At 41.5% G+C, this 17,398-nt stretch overlaps 1 protein-coding gene across 6 annotated transcripts; it reads left to right on the forward strand.

The window, feature by feature from the left end:
- Positions 1 to 1,656: 1,656 nt before the first annotated feature.
- Positions 1,657 to 16,085, forward strand: VDAC3 (voltage dependent anion channel 3). 6 transcript variants are annotated; one of them, XM_003902699.4, is made up of 11 exons: positions 2,011 to 2,173; positions 4,084 to 4,123; positions 4,446 to 4,514; positions 5,328 to 5,377; positions 6,900 to 6,902; positions 8,907 to 9,059; positions 9,849 to 9,901; positions 11,956 to 12,183; positions 13,474 to 13,624; positions 15,051 to 15,108; positions 15,554 to 16,085. In XM_003902699.4, the coding sequence occupies exons 3-11, from the start codon at positions 4,448 to 4,450 to the stop codon at positions 15,643 to 15,645; spliced, it is 855 nt and encodes a 284-aa protein (XP_003902748.1). In that variant the 5' UTR covers positions 2,011 to 2,173; positions 4,084 to 4,123; positions 4,446 to 4,447; the 3' UTR covers positions 15,646 to 16,085. The 6 variants fall into 6 exon arrangements, with proteins under 6 accessions (XP_017817471.1, XP_003902748.1, XP_003902747.1 ...); XM_003902698.4 differs by lacking the exon at positions 6,900 to 6,902; XM_009212975.4 differs by lacking the exon at positions 4,084 to 4,123 and having other exon boundaries at positions 2,062 to 2,173.
- The last annotated feature ends 1,313 nt before the right edge of the window (positions 16,086 to 17,398 follow it).

Genomic DNA, 17,398 nt, shown 5'->3' on the forward strand with positions numbered 1-17,398 from the left:
AGCATCACAGAGTTTGTGCGGGCCTATTTCTTTTATTTCAAAAATACTTAAAACTCAGTGGAAATTTTCAAGAATAGTGCAATGAACACACATACGTTCCACCTCGATTGTTAACATTTTTTCATATTTGTTTTTTCTATTTTCTGGACCATTTGAGGGTTAGTTGCAGATACATGTTATTTCACTTCTAAATACTTCAGCATGCGTCTCCTAAAATCAAGGCCATTTCTGCATAACCAAGGTACACTAACTTTAGGATTTTTTTATTTTTTAGAAGGAGTCTCACCCTGTCACTCAGGTTGGAGTGCAATGGCACAATCTTGGGTCACTGCAACGTCCACCTCCTGGGTTCAAGTGATTCTCCTGCTTCAGCCTCCCCAGTAGCTGGGATGACAGGCACCCACCACCATGCCCAGCTAATTTTCTGTATTTTTACTAGAGATGGAGTTTCACCATATTGGCTAGGCTGGTCTGGAACTCCTGACCTCAAGTGATCCACCCCCCTCGACCTCCCAGAATGCTAGGATTACAGGCGTGAGCCACTGCACCCAGGGCCCCCTCAGAAAATTTTACATTGTTGCAATGATAATCTACTCTCTATTCAAATTTCCCCGATTGTCCCAATAACTACTCAGTAGCTGGTTTTGTTTGTTTGGTTTTTATTCAGGGTCTAATTTAGGATCACACATTGCTTTTAGTGTCACGTGTTTGGCTTCCTTTAATCTAGAGCAGTTCACTAGCCTTTTTCTTAATCTTTCAAGAAACTGACATTTTTGAAGACTGGCAGTTGTCTTTCAGGTCTCTCAGTTTGGATTTGCCTGATTGTTTCGTCGTGAAGAGAGGCAAATTACACACTTTTACAAGAATATTATCTCTGTGTCCCTCTCTGTGCCTCACACCGGGGGCATATGTCAGTCCCTACTATCCCCCGTTTGATCAATCTCTCTGATGTGAAGGTAGCCTTTTCTCTTTAGTGAGTAATCTATGGGGGTGATACTTTGAAACCATATGAACATCCTCAACGGTCCATTGATCATTTCAGCCTAATCAATTATTATTATGGTGGTTCCAAGATGATGATTTTCTGTATCTATCATCTATTCTACCTTTATTAGTTGGTCTTCTCCTCTACGGAAGAGTTTTTCTCCTCCACATCCTCTCCCCTTGGAATTATCATCTCTCTAGGGGTTCAACATATTGCCTAGGCTTGTCTCAAACTCCATAATAATAATTGAACCACCATAATAATAATTGATTCAGGCTGAAATGATCAATGGACCGTTGAGGATGTTCATATGGTTTCAAAGTATCACTCCCATAGATTACTCACTAAAGAGAAAAGGCTACCTTCACATCAGAGAGATTGATCACTACTTGTGGGATCTTGAATCAATCACTTACTCCCTTGGGACCTATGTATTCTCATCCTTAAGAGATGACCTAAGAGTGACACTCTTGAAGCCTGGTCAGTCTGAAATGAAATTCCCATAAGGGGCTGGGGTGGGCTCAGGCCTGTGATCCCCGCACTCTGCGAGGCGCAGGAGGGCGGATCACTTATGCCGTGGACTTCGAGACCAGCCTGAGAAACAGGGAGATTCCCGTCTTTACAAAAAAAAAAAAAAAAAAAAAAAGTAAACTAGCCGGAAGTAGTGGCGCTCGCCTGTGGACCCTCCTACTCAGGAGGCTGAGGCAGGAGAATGGCTTGAGCCCGGGAGGTCGAGGCGCCAGTGAGCCAAGATCGTGCCACTACACTCCGGCCTGCGTCATGCCTCAACCGGGGATCCGGCACACCGCCGCCTTTTCGCGGCCGCGCCCATGGCAACAGTAACTAGCAACCTCGCGCATTCTCGCGAGAATGAGTCCCCTCGCGGGCACAGGTGCGGTCCCCGGCCTCTTGCGCCTCCCGTTAACCCCACTGTGCACACCGGACCCTCCTGCGCATGCGCGCCGCGGAGCCGGACAGTTGGTGGTGCTGGCTCTGCCCGGCTGTTCGTCTCCGCGCCTTGCTCCGTAGCGCGCGACCGTGGCTCAACACGCCGGCGCACTGGCGCGCTGGTGGAGGCGCGGCGCGCAGGCGCAGCTGGGGGTGCGAGGCCGCGCAGGCGCGGACGGCGTTGATTTGAAGACCTTCAGCGTTGCCCGGGCAGAGCGGAGACAGGCCCTCGGGGTGGAGGTGAGGAGAACCGAGGCCGCGTGGGCTCCAGGCCCGGAGAGCGGTGGGCCACGGCCGAGCAGAGTGCCAGGCGGGAGGCGGCCCTAAAGGAGGCTCTGTGGGCAGGGAGCAGGCTACTGGGGCGCGGGCCGGGCGGGGCGCGGCGGACCGGGGCCGCTGGCTCCCGCCGGGACCCACCCCGGGCCACCTCAGGCGATGAAGCCGCAGCACGGCGGGGCAAGTGGCCTCCGGGCGCGGGCCGCGACCTCCCCCGCCGGCGTGTGGACCGCACTGTCCTCCCAGGGGTCAGCTAGAAAGGAGATCGGTTCTAGGGAAGTTGAATCCTCGAACCCCACACCCGTCCCCCTCCCGCCCCTGCCTTCCGGAATTGCTATGGAGCATCAGGCCAGTCCTCCTCTCCTTACGGCCGACGGAGGGTGCCCTGCGTGCAATTCAAAACGGAGAAGCGAGGAACGAAACGGGCTCTGTACTGGCTGTCAAGTTAGTGGCTTTGTAAACCAGTAGCACCCGGCTAACGCCTCTCCCCGTCTGCGTCTCCTGCAGCCTCTGTGCAGTGTGCACATCTATGGGCAGGTGCATTCTGTAGAGCTGGTGGAGACGTGTGGTTGTAGCTTTACTCTCGAGGAACATGAAGTTTCTGTTCTCGATTTTTGCTTGATCATACTAGCAGTGCATTTCCCATCAGAGTCATAGGCCGGAAAAAGTCAGCTTGAACTAGGCAGAATTGAGGTCAGTTAGTAAACTAAACCAGCTACGTGACTTTTGCATAGTATCTGGTACTAGACGTATATATGGTGCTTCTAAACACTTAAGTGTATCTTTTCTCGGCAGTATGAAAAACCAGACTGTAAAGCTTTAACATTTCTATTTCAATATATACTGCCTGCATTTCTATACTTACCTCCCAAATTACAGACTTCTGGCAAAATTTCAACAAATATCAACATCCGTTGTAATCATAAAGAGTAATATCAAATTGCAATTGGGATAATATAAAAAGGCTAGAATTGATCACTTTAGTACAAAGGATTGAATTGTAAAATAATCGTTCCGTAAGTGAATTATGAAACCTTGTAGCTTAGAGCAAAGTTTTACTATGGAATGAGTCAGTATATTTATAGTACCCTTTGCTCTTTAATTTTTTTTCCTTTTTAGTTTTTTATACTAGTCTCTTTATATCATAGTGTCTGTCATATTTGATAGGTTTATGTTAAGGAACAAAATTTAAATGCATTCCCATTTAAGTGCATCATATCTATATGTTTGGTATGATGGGGTAGGCAGAAGCTTAGCAAGAGTCTAGATTAAGAGCTGGGCTATATATAAATAAATACGAGCTTAAATATGTAGATCATTCAGGCATAGCAATTGCAAGGGCTAGCTGATACTCTGGATTTTTCTGACTATGGGCTAATGGCACTGCTAGAGGTGGCTCTGTTACTGCTTAGACATAGCTTTTGAGTCTGCTAGAGGAATACAGAAGAACCTGCTGCAGGAAGATTTCCCGTGATACAAAGAGGGCAAAGGAATGAGATATTCAGCAGTGTTGATAGCTCTCAGAATTTGATGTGAGGGTCATGTTACCAGTAGCAAAGCTGGGCAAATTTTTAGTAGGCAAGATGAAAACCCAAGGCACCTGAGATTTTTGAAGGCTTTAACTTCAGAGTTTACTACACTTTTGGTAAGCAGGTTGCTGCAGGTAGAATCTATCATATTTCTGGTTAATGGGTAAAATTATGGCACTTTTAAGAGCTTTGAGAGAAAATATATTCTAGATGAATACACTTCAATTCATATGGTAAATTCTTATTTTAAGAACTGAATTTCAGAGGAGAAAAATGTTAACCCTGAGGATTTTGATTGCATCTTTTAACAGTTTCTTCAAAAATTTCCATTGTTGTCTTATACAGGTCTTTGGTTTCATAAGAGCCTGAGAGAGATTTTTCTAAGGTAAATTTTGCATATATTTTTAAAAGAAGTCCAGTTTAACATAGCATCTTTTTCATCCTGTAAGAACTTACTTTTCTTTGAAATGCAATCAGAAAGATGACCTCTGAATCTCACGGGAAAACTGTTTTATTCTCAGTATTCTGGAAAGCTCTATTTTTTAAGGAGCAGATTGCCATCTCATACCTTTGATTGCGTTAAAGCATCAATGATACAAAGGAAGAGAACACTGTATACTTCTTCTCATAGGATGAAACAGCAGAACTGTGGGTGAATAAATACTAAATGGTTATTTTTATTCCTTTGCCCTGTTTTTCTTTATAAGATATGTGTAACACACCAACTTACTGTGACCTAGGAAAGGCTGCTAAGGATGTCTTCAACAAAGGATATGGTAAGTATGCTATTGTAACTTTACAATTTGGGGTAAAAGTTAGTGTTGAATGCCTACTGTGTGTAAATACTGTGCTAGTAAAATAAGGGTAAGTCAGCATTAATGCACTTCACAAGATTTAAGGGGATAACTATTAACAGGCTATTAGACCTCATTCTTTAGAGGTAGAACCCCTTTCAAGCATTAAAAGCAATTATATACATATACAGATGCATATATATGTCCATATTTAATGTTACGTGTAATGTAGAATAATATATATAACATTTATGTCTTCTTTGTCTAGCCCTGGGGACAATTAAAGTAGGGGTAATACTTTTCCTTCCTCCGAACAATGGCATTGTTTTTATGAAAGTGACAACATAACTTTTGACTTATTTGAAGTAATGTGTATTGTGATCCTAAATATTATTTTTTAGGTTTTAAAATTTAACCTAAATTTTTGTGCTGTACATATTTGATTTTTTCTTATTAACTAGTAATGTTAGCTGTATATTTTGAGCAATATATACAGCAGCACACTATTTTCAGCAATTTTGAGTCTTGGAATAGTGCATATTCCTTTCATTTATTTTTTTCTTTAACTTACATTTTAAAAGTATATCTTTATTCATTTTAAGGGCTTGAAAATTATACTGAATTTATTTGTTTATAATTCAGTTTCTTGAGGAACTCTCACCTAATGAAATTTTTCATATGAATGCATTTTTCATATGAAAGGTACTATAGGCTATTTCATAATTTCTGAGTTGCAAAAACTGTAGTGAATGTCACATTTTGTACATTACTGTGTTTTTGTGTGTGCGTGTATAGGCTTTGGCATGGTCAAGATAGACCTGAAAACCAAGTCTTGTAGTGGAGTGGTGAGTATCTAATATATTTTTAATGGATGTAACATAATTAACTTAAAGGAATCTGTGTAAAATCATGACAGTCTAGTTACTTGAACCAGCACCATGCTGTCTTACCCACAGCTTTGTCCTCTCAGATTCCAAACAGCATTCTTAGCCAATTAAAATAAACAACCAAGTTGAATTCTTGAAGAGACCTTTTGTGTTTCTCAGAGTATACTACAGCTTTCACTCAGAAAATGTAGAATATATATTTTTTGACATGGGTCAAGAAATGTCAAAAAATATATACTTTCATGAATATGTATATGGGCACCAAAAACCTTACTTCTATGATAATGGATTCATGGAAATTTTATTAAGCTTTTACAAAAACAAATTAACTTCACTTTGCCCCTTTATGATTAGTAGAAACAAAATATATAAAATGTATTTCTGCATGTATGCATGTACATTATTCTACAGTTTTTAACTGATGTTTATAAAGTATTTTTTTATTGGAAGTAAAGACTATAGTAAAGGCTATGTTGGCATATTTTCAAAGTATCATTAACAATAGCTTTTGACTGGGCGTGGTGGCTCACACCTGTAATCCCAGCACTTTGGGAGGCCAAGGTGGGCGGGTCACGAGATTAGGAGTTCGAGACCAGCCTGGCCAACATAGCAAAACCCCGTCTCTACTAAAAATACAAAAATTAGCTGGGTGTGGTGGCATGTGCATAGTCCCAGCTACTCGGGAGGCTGAGGCGGGAGAATCGTTTGAACCTAGGAGGCGGAGGTTGCAGTGAGCCGAGACCAAGCCATTGCACTCCAGCCTGGGTGACAGAGTGAGACTTCGTCTTAAAAAAAAAAAAAAAAAAAGGGGCCGGGCATGGTGGGCGAATCACGAGGTCAGGAGATCGAGACCATCCTGCCTAACATGGTGAAATGCTGTCTCTACTAAAAATACAAAAAATTAGCCAGATGTAGTGGTGGGCACCTATAGTCCCGACTACTTGGGAGGCTGAGGCAGGAGAATGGCGTGAACCCGGGAGATGGAGCTTGCAGTGAGCAGAGATCGCGCCACTGCACTCTAGCCTGGGCGACAACGCGAGACTCCGTCTCCAAAACAAACAAACAAACAAAATTGGTTTTATTCAGTAAATTTCAGCTAGTAGGTTAAGTTTTGATTCATCTTACTCTGATTTCTTCTCATTGGCTGCATTGTTTTTGGTATTTATCCATTCAAACCCATGCAGATTTTATTTCTGGATGTATAATTAGAAGGACAAAGGCATGTGGAATTCTAATGATACTGCATATAATTATGGTTCGTGACCATCATTCTTTCCCTGGGGTTCTCTAGAGTAAATAAATATATATGCACCTACCTTACTAAGATGGGCACGCTGTGTATATAGTTCTGTTAAAATAGAAGAATCATACTCACTTTGTGTAGGTTCCAGAATTTGCTCGTTAGGTTTGTGTTGCAAAAATTATCAACTAAAATTTTATCTCCCTTTCATGCTGCTGTTGTGTGGTAATATTCATTCAGATGGTAAGAAAAAAAAGCTTATTTGTATGCTTGTTTTTATGGCTGCTTTTGGTTTCTGGTATTGATTTAGGATAAATTTCAATCATTGTTCCAAATTTCTTAGATTGTGTCTTGATATTTTTCTCATATGCCATCTACTTCACAGTAACATTTTTGTTTTGTTGCTTACTAAGCATTTAATGTAGAGCTATATGCATGTTATATGCATGTTACAAATGTGTTTTGCACTTGTTTGAACAAATTATGAAATTGGCCACAAACTGAATTGTGAATCATGAGCCTGGAACTCAACTTAGAACAATTCTAGCCTTTGTTTTTGAGATTTGTACCTGTGGCATTTTAGATTTGTGACAGACCTTCAAACTAAGAATTGATGCTGACAAGGGAGAAATGTAGACTACCCCTCTACCTTAATTTTGTCCATAAGGTTTTTCTAACACCAAAATTAAGATTTGCATTTGTTATACTTGTCAAGTTTGTGAAAAGTAAATGTAAAAAATAAAACACTAGATAGTTGGATCTACTAAAAGAAAAATGATTGTCACATTAAAATAATTATGTGAACAGGTAAACATGATTAACACGTTATCATTTTCTTACTAAGGCCTTCCCCTAAATGTGCAGCATGATACTGTCTTTGAAACCATTCTGTGTGGTGTTGATAAACAGATCATAGCTTCCCAGTTGTCTCATCTGCCTGTAGAGCTAGAGGTAGGGGGCAGGGTATTTGTTAAGGAGAGGATTCATGTTGCAGGCAGTGAAAAAGACTGGTCAGGGTTGGCAGCATCTCATTACTGTTGGCAGGATTTCAGAAATGCTCCCTAAAACAGGACCAATCAGAATGTTTTTTCTTGACAGTTCATAGATTGTCAGTGACAGGTGCTGACTGCTTTCTGCAGAAGGAGGTCTATTTCTAATTGCTTATTGTCATATGACTTAAAGGACACTGAACTAGGGCAAAGGATGTATTTTAAATCATTCATAGTAACTGTTTGATAGAAAGCACTCTTAAAGGTAGACAGGATAGAAAGGGGGAAAGAAGGATAAATTATAGCATTCCACTTTATTTTGAAAAATGGGTAGTACTTTCAAATATTGAAATTGTCTAAGCAGAAGTTTTGCGGTTTTGCACACAAAAGCGTTAAAGTTTTCACAGCAGTGTGACTGTACTTAATGCCACTTCACTGTACGCTTAAAACATTATTAAAATGGTAAAATTTATGTTAAATGTATTTACCACAATAAAATAATACATATTTTTTTAAAGGAAGTAGTAAAGTGTTGACCCTATTAAAAAGGAAGAGGGCAGTATTTTGGAATTTTTAAGGACCTTGAAATTAACTGATAGTTTGAAACATATAGCAGAGAACCGATAATCTTTTTTTAGGTCATGAAAGTAAAATGTTTAAGATGCAATATTTTTGGTCTTTTTAGTAAAGGCATTTGTTTTCAGTAAAGATACCTCTGTTTTAAAGGAGAGAATTTAGGATTTCCATTTAGTAAGAGAGTATATGGAAAAAGAAATATCAGTAAGAGAAGTAGAATAATGGAAAGATCTGAAACTGGTATTGAGACAGGTCTCACTCTGTTTCCCAGGCTAGGGTGAAGTGGCATGATCTCGGCTCACTGCAACCTCTGCCTCCTGGACTCAGGCTGGGACTATAGTCATGTGCCATCATGCCTGGCTAATTTTTTGTATCTTTTGTAGAGATGGGGTTTCGCCATGTTGCACAGGCTGATCTCGAGCTCCTGGACTCAAGGGATCCACTTGCCTTGGCCTCCTAACATGCTGGGATTACAGGCGTGAGCCACTGCGCCTGGCGGAACTGGTTAAAGTATTTAGGGACTGGAAAAGCAAGGGGAAAGGAGGAAAGAAGTTGCTCTAGAGTAGGGCTGTGGCAAACAGTAAATGGTATTGTTTCTGATGCATTGAACACTGCCTTCCAAAGTGAGTATTTTCTATTTGATGAGCTAATTTTAAAGTAATTATTTTTTCTTGCTTACCAGGAATTTTCTACTTCTGGTCATGCTTACACTGATACAGGGAAAGCATCAGGCAACCTAGAAACCAAATATAAGGTCTGTAACTATGGACTTACCTTCACCCAAAAATGGAACACGGACAATACTCTAGGGACAGAAATCTCTTGGGAGAATAAGGTAAGAGAAAGCATTAGAAGTTATTCATAGGTTCAATTTATCTTGTAGACTGAATGATGAACATAGCTCAAATATAATCAAAAGAGATCTTGCAACCTATCTAGTAGCCATATTTTTTCTCTGCATGTGGCCTTTTTTGATGTCTTATGTTTCTAGAAAATAAGGCTTTGTTTGTGACTACTCTGATTATTACATTACATCTTTGTTCTGACTGGTTCTGTGTTACACAGCTGAGCTTCTCCTGGGTAGAACAAACTATTTGCGGAAATTTGGTTTAGTTTTGTAATTGTTGTAAAATTGGCTTGACAGAAAAATTCTTCTAAAATGTTCTCATGTTTTCAAGGAGAAAATCTATTAGATATTTGTCAAGTGCCTACTCTGTACAGGGCACTGTTTTTGATATAGATGCCATGTATAGATAATGTACATGCAAAACTGAGCAAAATGACTTAGCTTGCTTGTTAAATGTCAGGTTATCTCATTGCCACTCTTTCAAGAAGGTATCAAGATGATTTTGTTGTATGAGAATTCTGTTTGGTTTTGAACTGTATTTTATGTAACTTGTTAAAATAGGATTTGCCCCATTTTTTGGTGAGAGAACCATGATGAAGGCTGGGGTGAGGGGACAGGAGGATGGAGAGCTCACTTATTACATAATTTAATATTTTGCTTTCTTGAATGACTTCTTTTTTTTGTTAAAGAACTTAGAGGAGACTTTAGAATTGGTTTCTTCAGTTGGATAAATGATTGAAAATTACTAATTATTTATTTTAAATCTTTGTTTTTCAGTTGGCTGAAGGGTTGAAACTGACTCTTGATACCATATTTGTACCGAACACAGGGTAATTGTTCAAATCCTATTTCCTGAAATGTTTTTGGAGGCTGAAGGGGTAGAGAACTTTAGAATAAGAAGATACAGTGCAAAGTTCAGAGGCAGGAAGAACTTAGAAGGTTGCTATAAGGAATATTGGAGACCTTGTATATGTAGTACAGATAAAGGAAGATCCCTCCCCGCCAAGGCAGGATGAACAATTTGAAAACTGAATAGATGAACAAAAATGTATAAATCTATTTCAGAGAGACACATAGTAGAAAAAATTTAGGAGCTAGGAGAGTCTTGAGACCATAGATGAATCTTAAGCAATTCTGAAGTTTGATGGACGTGGTATTCTGCTGAAAAAGTTAATTCCTTTTGGCTGGGCGTGGTGGCTCACGCCTGTAATCCCAGCACTTTGGGAGGCCAAGACGGGAGGATCACGAGGTCAAGAGATCGAGACCATCCTGGCTATCAAGGTGAAACTAAATATCTACTAAAAAATACAAAAGCTTAGCCAGGAGTGGTGGTGGGCATCTGTAGTCCCAGCTACTCAGGAGGCTGAGGCAGGAGAATGGTGTGAACCCGAGAGGCGGAGCTTGCAGTGAGCTGAGATCGCGCCACTATACTCCAGCCTGGGTGACAGAGCAAGACTCCATCTCAAAAAAAAAAAAAAAAAAAAAAAGTTAATTCCTTTTTTTTTTTCCTCACTCTATCTTATGGTGCTGAAAAGTTAATTTCTTAAGAGGGTGATCTCCTGGCTCTCAAATGCTATAATGATTAGTTCTGCTGCCTACTTGATTTCTTAGCCTCTGTAAATCCCCCAACGTCTTGGCCTCAATTTCCTCATGTGAAAAAAGGGGGATTGTGTCATTTCCTATCTGCCTAATGTGGGTCTATGCTATCTGAAGGATGGAGGTGCTAGGTGAATGCAAAGTGACATTTGTCTCAGCCGTAACAACAGGTGTGTTCTTTCTGTCACACACCTCAGTTATCTTTCGGACAAATATTATTTTCTTTTTTCTCTTTTTTTGAGATGGAGTCTTGCTGTGTCGCCCCAGCTGGAGTGCAGTGGCGCTGTCTCAGCTCACTGCAACCTCTGCCTCCTGGGTTCAAGCAATTCTCCTGCCTCAGCCTCCCAAGTAGCTGGGACTACAGGCACGCACCACCACACCCAGCTAATTTTTGTATTTTTAGTAGAGACGGAGTTTTACCATGTTGGCCAGGATGGTCTCGATCTCTTGACCTTGTGATCCACCCATCTCAGCCTCCCAAAGTGCTGGGAATACAGGTGTGAGCCACCGTGCCCGGCCTAATTTCATTTTTTTGATATCATCCTTCATAAAAGCACACTTCTGTCCATGATACGTTAATAATGTGTATTGGGGGTTAACTCTTTGTGGCATTTGGCATTTGGAAACATTTACAGAGATTTGGCTTCTCATACGTCTGTATATGTACATCTTCAGATTATTAATTTGGCAGTGAAGTGTCTCATTCGTTCTTTTTTTTTTTTTTTTTTTTTTTTTTTTGAGATGGAGTGTTGCTCTGTCACCAGGCTGGAGTACAGTGGCATGATCCTGGCTCACTGCAACCTCTGCCTTCCAGGTTCAAGCGGTTCTCCTGCCTCCCTCAGCCTCCTGAGTAACTGGCACTACAGGCGTGTGCCACCACACCCAGCTAATTTTTGTATTTTTAGTAGAGACGGGGTTTCACCATGTTGGCCAGAATGGTCTCAATCTGACCTCGTCATCTGCCCACCTCGACCTCCCAAAGTGCTGGGATTACAGATGGGAGCCACTGCGCCCAGCCTCTTACTCATTCTTGTACCTTTGTTCATGCCTTTACGAAATAAGTCATGAAGTATCCTGTCATTTGAACTTATAATGAGTAATAGGTCTAATCCTAACAAAATTATATTTGTAGAACTAGGTCATTTGAAATGTTTTTAATATATATGTGGCATGTAGCAAAATAATATTTACATTGGAAGATGAGAGAGAGGATCTTACTCCAAAAATTCTTAGACAATAGTAAAATCTCATGTTGTTTTCATCATTTTTGTTTGTTGGTTTGTTGCAGAAAGAAGAGTGGGAAATTGAAGGCTTCCTATAAACGGGATTGTTTTAGTGTTGGCAGTAATGTTGATATAGATTTTTCTGGACCAACCATCTATGGCTGGGCTGTGTTGGCCTTCGAAGGGTGGCTTGCTGGCTATCAGATGAGTTTTGACACAGCCAAATCCAAACTGTCACAGAATAATTTCGCCCTGGGTTACAAGGCTGCGGACTTCCAGCTGCACACACATGTGTGAGTGTTTATAATTTATTCCTTAGTGTCACTGCAGTTGCCCAAAAGATTGTTGCCATTAGCATACTGAGAGGTGATGGTGCTTAGATTTAGCATGTCTTGGTGAATATCCATCCTTGCGGTGCTATCCTCATAGCAAAACCTTGCCAGGAGGCTGGTGCAGGTGGTGTGCAGGCTGTGCTGCTGGTGGTCACTGGCCCCTCAGCCTGCACCCCAAACTTCAGGAAGCTCTAGCCTCTGTAGAAGAACCACTGGGATAGAGGGAGCCCAGAGCATGGCTTACCTCATGGTAAGATGACCCTTTGGAGATGTTACTGCTTCCTCTGCTCCCCTCTTATCTTGACAGTATGTGGAAGCAGGTCTGTTTGGGTCACCAACAACAACCACCAAATTGATTTGAGCATCCTGGGACATCCCAGTAATTCTGTGGAGGTTTCAGGTATTCTTGGTTGGAACCCAGGTACCGCTAATGCATTCAGAAGTAACAGGTGCTCTGAAAGAGTCCTGGGATTCAGCTATGCAGGCCGAACCATGTTGGCGGGATGAATCGGAACTTTTACATAGTATTTTATGTTGGGCCTACTGGACACTGCTCCTGTACCAGGAAGAAGAAGCAAAGGGCAAACTGTGTTTTTAAACTGTCGCAGATTCCTCTCTGCTAGATGCTCTAATTCACTTAATGATGGCTAAAACAAAGGCAAGCAGTGGCACAGACAGACAGTTACTGAAATTGATGAAACAGTATTACCAGGAAAACCGTGAAAACCCAAGGACTCATCTCTGGCATGCTTGGAAGCAATAACTAAGGTGGTTTGCTGGAGCAGTGCACCCTAGGTATTGTAGGAGGGTGCTTTGTAACTGTAGGATTGTGTTTCAAAGGAAATCCAGAATTGGTTTTATTCCTGTACCTCTACCTTTTTATTTTTTTTGCAGAATCTTTATTGAACTCTACTTTGAAGTTTCTAAGTTCTATGAACTTCTCAGAGACCTATAGATTATACTTACCTGAGGTGTCTGCCTTTGTGCTTAATTGAATTGTCTTAAGAAACTCACATCATGTGGAGGAGCCAAGTAAATGGATCAAGTGTTACATTTTAATTAAGCAGTCATTACTGGCATAGCTGGATTTAGTTCTGTGTTTTGTTTAGTAGTCATTTATGCTAGAAATTTGCTGAAATCTATAGTTACAAAATGGGATCCTTGTTTAGATAGTCTTAGAATTTGTTTTCATACCATAATAACAATGGTACAAACTAGATATTTATGACGTTTTCTTATCTATGAAAACAGGAACGATGGCACTGAGTTTGGAGGTTCTATCTACCAGAAGGTTAATGAGAAGATTGAAACATCCATAAACCTTGCTTGGACGGCTGGGAGTAACAACACCCGTTTTGGCATTGCTGCTAAGTACAAGCTGGATTGTAGAACTTCTCTCTCTGTAAGAATGTGCTGCCAGATTGGATCTGCTCTTATGTTTGTGTCTAACTTTTCAGTGAATGTTGTGATATGAGTGTAGCTTGCTTGTTCTTTATTAATGTTAATAAGCCAGCTCATTGTGTAGTGAAAAGAATATAATATGGCCAGGCACAGTGGCGCACGCCTGTAATTCTAGCACTTTGGGAGGCCGAGGTGTGTGGATCACCTAAGCTCAGGAGTTCGAGACCAGCCTGGCCAACATGGTGAAACCCTATCTTTACTAAAAATACAAAAATTAGGTGGGCGTGGTAGGGGACACCTGTAGTCCCAGCTACTAGGGAGGCTGAGGCAGGAGAATTGCTTGAACCCGGCAGTTGCAAAGATTGCAGTGAGCCAAGATCACACCATTGCTCTCCAGCCTGGGTGACAGAGTGAGAGTCTATCTCAAAAAAAAAAAAAAAAAAAATTATGCTTGAAGTCAGGACATAGGGGTTCTTCTGTGCCTAGCTCTTCCTGTATATTTGTTGTCTGACCTTCTCAAGTCATTTTATCACTTTGGCCTTAGAATTTTCTTATTTGGAAATTCATGAGATTAGATGACTATTTCTGTTGCTATAGTAACTCTTATTAAAAATAACACTGAGCTCTTAAATTTCATGTACTGTGCTAAAGGCTTTACGTATATTATGTCATTTAACCCTCACAACCACTCCATGTGGCGAGTAGTGTTATCCTCATCCCTATTATACCGATGAGAAAACTGAGCCTTAGAAAGGTCAGCTAACTTGCCCAAGGTCACGTAGTAACTGGCAGTGCCACAGTTTGAACCTAGATCTGTTTTTCTGTCACCCGAGTTCATGCTGTAACCACTGTGAGAGATTGTCAGCTGGTATCTCAGGGAATTCAGGGTGTTTGGTTGTGTAGTGTTTAAAAATTTTGCTGGAGGCCTTGAAGCATGCATTCTTAAGGTACGTCCCACCCATACAAGTCCTGCTGACTTAAAAGATCAGTAATTCTGGCCGTGCGCGATGGCTCACGCCTGTAATCCCAGCACTTTGGGAGGCTGAGGCGGGGGATCACCTGAGGTCAGGAGTTTGAGACCAACCTGGCCAATATGGTGAAACCCCATCTCTACTAAAAATACAAAATTAGCTGGGCATGGGGATGCATGCCCGTAATCCCAGCTACTTGGGAGGCTGAGGCAGGAGAATGGCTTGGACCCGGGAGGCGGAGGTTGCAGTGAGCTGAGATCGTGCCATTGCACTCCAGCCTGGGTAACGAGAACGAAACTTCATCTCAAAAAAAAAAAAAAAAAAAAAAAAAATCAGTAATTCCAGATTGGCCCTAGGGTGCTTTTAGCGTTGGAAACCTGATGCACAAAGTGATAGTTGTATTGGACTGATCTGTAATTCACTGTTTTATGTTACTATTCTATCTCTTAATCTTAGGCTAAAGTAAATAATGCCAGCCTGATTGGACTGGGTTATACTCAGACCCTTCGACCAGGTAAGTAAAGGAATTAGTAACAGAGGGTCTGGGGTGGAAAGTGATAGAGAAAAAAATGAAAATATCCTGCAGAACAACCTATAGTCACTGTAAGTTGATTCGGACCATTTTGTAACATTTGGTTGTTCAGACAGAAAACAAAACAGATCAAATACTTTTTCATTAAAAAAGTATGTATTTCTGACTATAATGTGGTCACTCTGGCCTTTTGAGTGTGGTTGATCACTCATTGCCCTTAACCCTGAACTTCAGAGAAAGTTTGCCATGATCATGCGTTCCTCATTACACATCAGATGGTTATAAATAACCGATTGAGTAATAGCTGTTTGCTTATAGCTCTTATACCCAGCTACAATCCACACCATTGATTCCATCTGTTGTTTCTAGAAAGTTCAGATCTAATTGTTACTTGTTACAAGTGATTGTGGTGTTTTCTTCTTCCTAGGAGTCAAATTGACTTTATCAGCTTTAATCGATGGGAAGAACTTCAGTGCAGGAGGTCACAAGGTTGGCTTGGGATTTGAACTGGAAGCTTAATGTGGTTTGAGGAAAGCATCAGATTTGTCCCTGGAAGTGAAGAGAAATGAACCCACTGTGTTTTGGCCTTAAAATTCTTCTGTGAAATTTCAAAAGTGTGAACTTTTTATTCTTCCAAAGAATTGTAATCCTCCCCACACTGAAGTCTAGGGGTTGCGAATCCCTCCTGAGGGAGGCGCTTGAAGGCATGCCTGGAAGTTGTCATGTTTGTGCCATGTTTCAGTTCAGTTCTGCAGTGTTATTAAATGTGTTCCTCAGCGACAGTGTAGTGTCATGTTAGAGGAGACGATCTGACCCTCCAGTTTGTACATCACGTCCTGCATGTCCCACACCATTTTTTCATGACCTTGTAATATATTGGTCTCTGTGCTATAGTGGAATCTTTGGTTTTGCATCAGAGTAAAATAAAATAAACCCATCACATTTGGAACATAACTGCTCATCTGACTTGCTGGTGGTGGTTTTCTTACCTTTGATGTGATTTGTTTTAAGAAGCACTTTCACAGGCGAGATTTGTGTCTAAAGTGTCGGGGCTGCCGCCAGTCCCTTTCACTTCACTGAGCCCTGCTCTGTCTGCTCTTGCTCTCACAGGGCAGGCTGAGGAAGGAAGCAGTGAACATGGTTGTGCTGGGGAGCGGCACATCTGTTGTGCTTGTGGTGTGATAGGGTCGCATCACCCCAGGAGGTGTGTGCAGCTGCTGAGAAAGTGTGGGTGTGAGTGGGTGAAAAGATGGTTGAGGGAAGAGTGCATTTGGGGAAGCATGGGGAGGAGAGATGGGAGGAGGCCAGAGCTGGGTGGACACTTCTGGGGCTCCTCCTGGGCTTCAGAAACACGATTTTTTATTACTAGTATAGAAAAATGATAACCAAGGAATGAAGTACCAATTTAGAGAAGAAATGAGCAGACTATAATATCCTCAGGGATCACTGGTAAATCATCTTCCTAAAAGTAGAAGTCCTTTGAAAATCTTTTTTTTTTTTGAGTTTAAGAGCAGAGGTTTAATAGTTGAGAGAAAAGAGAAAAGCTCTTTTGCAGAGAGAGGGGTTCCTGAGTGGGTCTTCCGGTTTCGTGATGAAATGCATAGGGTTTTATAGGCTAGCTTGAGGAGGTGGTGTCTGATTTACATCGGGTCTGAGAGATTGATAGGACCAGGTGTGCTGTTTGCATGAAGAAGCTGGCCATCCCACCCTAATCTTTTATTATGCTGATGGGGTCTCTACCTGGCTAGTGCCATGTTGCCTGCCTTTTTACTGCACATGTGACAAAAGGGAAGAGGAGCCTCCATGTTGAACATGCCTGGCCCGCCGATAGCCTTTTCCTACTGGCACAGCTGCTGGCATGTACCCATGCAAGCTTCCAGCTTGCTTATCTATGCTTGCAGCTTGATTTTTTTCAGGGTGCTTCTTTGTTAGAAATGATTTGGGGGTTGCTTTTTATTAAAAGGAAACCTTACCAATGAGTCTCTTACCCTCACTATCTGCCTAAATAATTTCTTTCTAGCTCTGGTATCATTTCCCCTATAAGGAGTAGTAACTCACTGCTGTTAAGAGGGTATTGGATGATGACTCTGGCTACTTCCTGCTGAAGAGGGGTGTCATCAGGGGAACAGCAGTTAAGGCTTCTCCTGGGGTTGATTTAAGGGTCCTCGGAAGAAAGGTGTGTCCATGCGTGGCTCCATCTGTAGCACCATTTGGATGTTGCATCTTCAGCAACATTCTTTCCGATGAATGCACTTTCCAATCCTGGACAGGG

Source organism: Papio anubis, chromosome 8 (genome assembly GCF_008728515.1).
Source record: "Papio anubis isolate 15944 chromosome 8, Panubis1.0, whole genome shotgun sequence".
In the NCBI taxonomy this organism is placed as follows: Eukaryota; Metazoa; Chordata; class Mammalia; order Primates; family Cercopithecidae; genus Papio; species Papio anubis.

Bases quoted from the DNA above. Each gene is read 5' to 3' on its own strand.
- VDAC3 (XM_003902699.4), top strand. From the start codon at position 4,448: ATGTGTAACACACCAACTTACTGTGACCTAGGAAAGGCTGCTAAGGAT. The intron at 12,184-13,473 runs GTGAGTGTTTAT...CTATGAAAACAG, and splicing joins TTCCAGCTGCACACACATGT to GAACGATGGCACTGAGTTTG. The intron at 13,625-15,050 runs GTAAGAATGTGC...TCTTAATCTTAG, and splicing joins ATTGTAGAACTTCTCTCTCT to GCTAAAGTAAATAATGCCAG.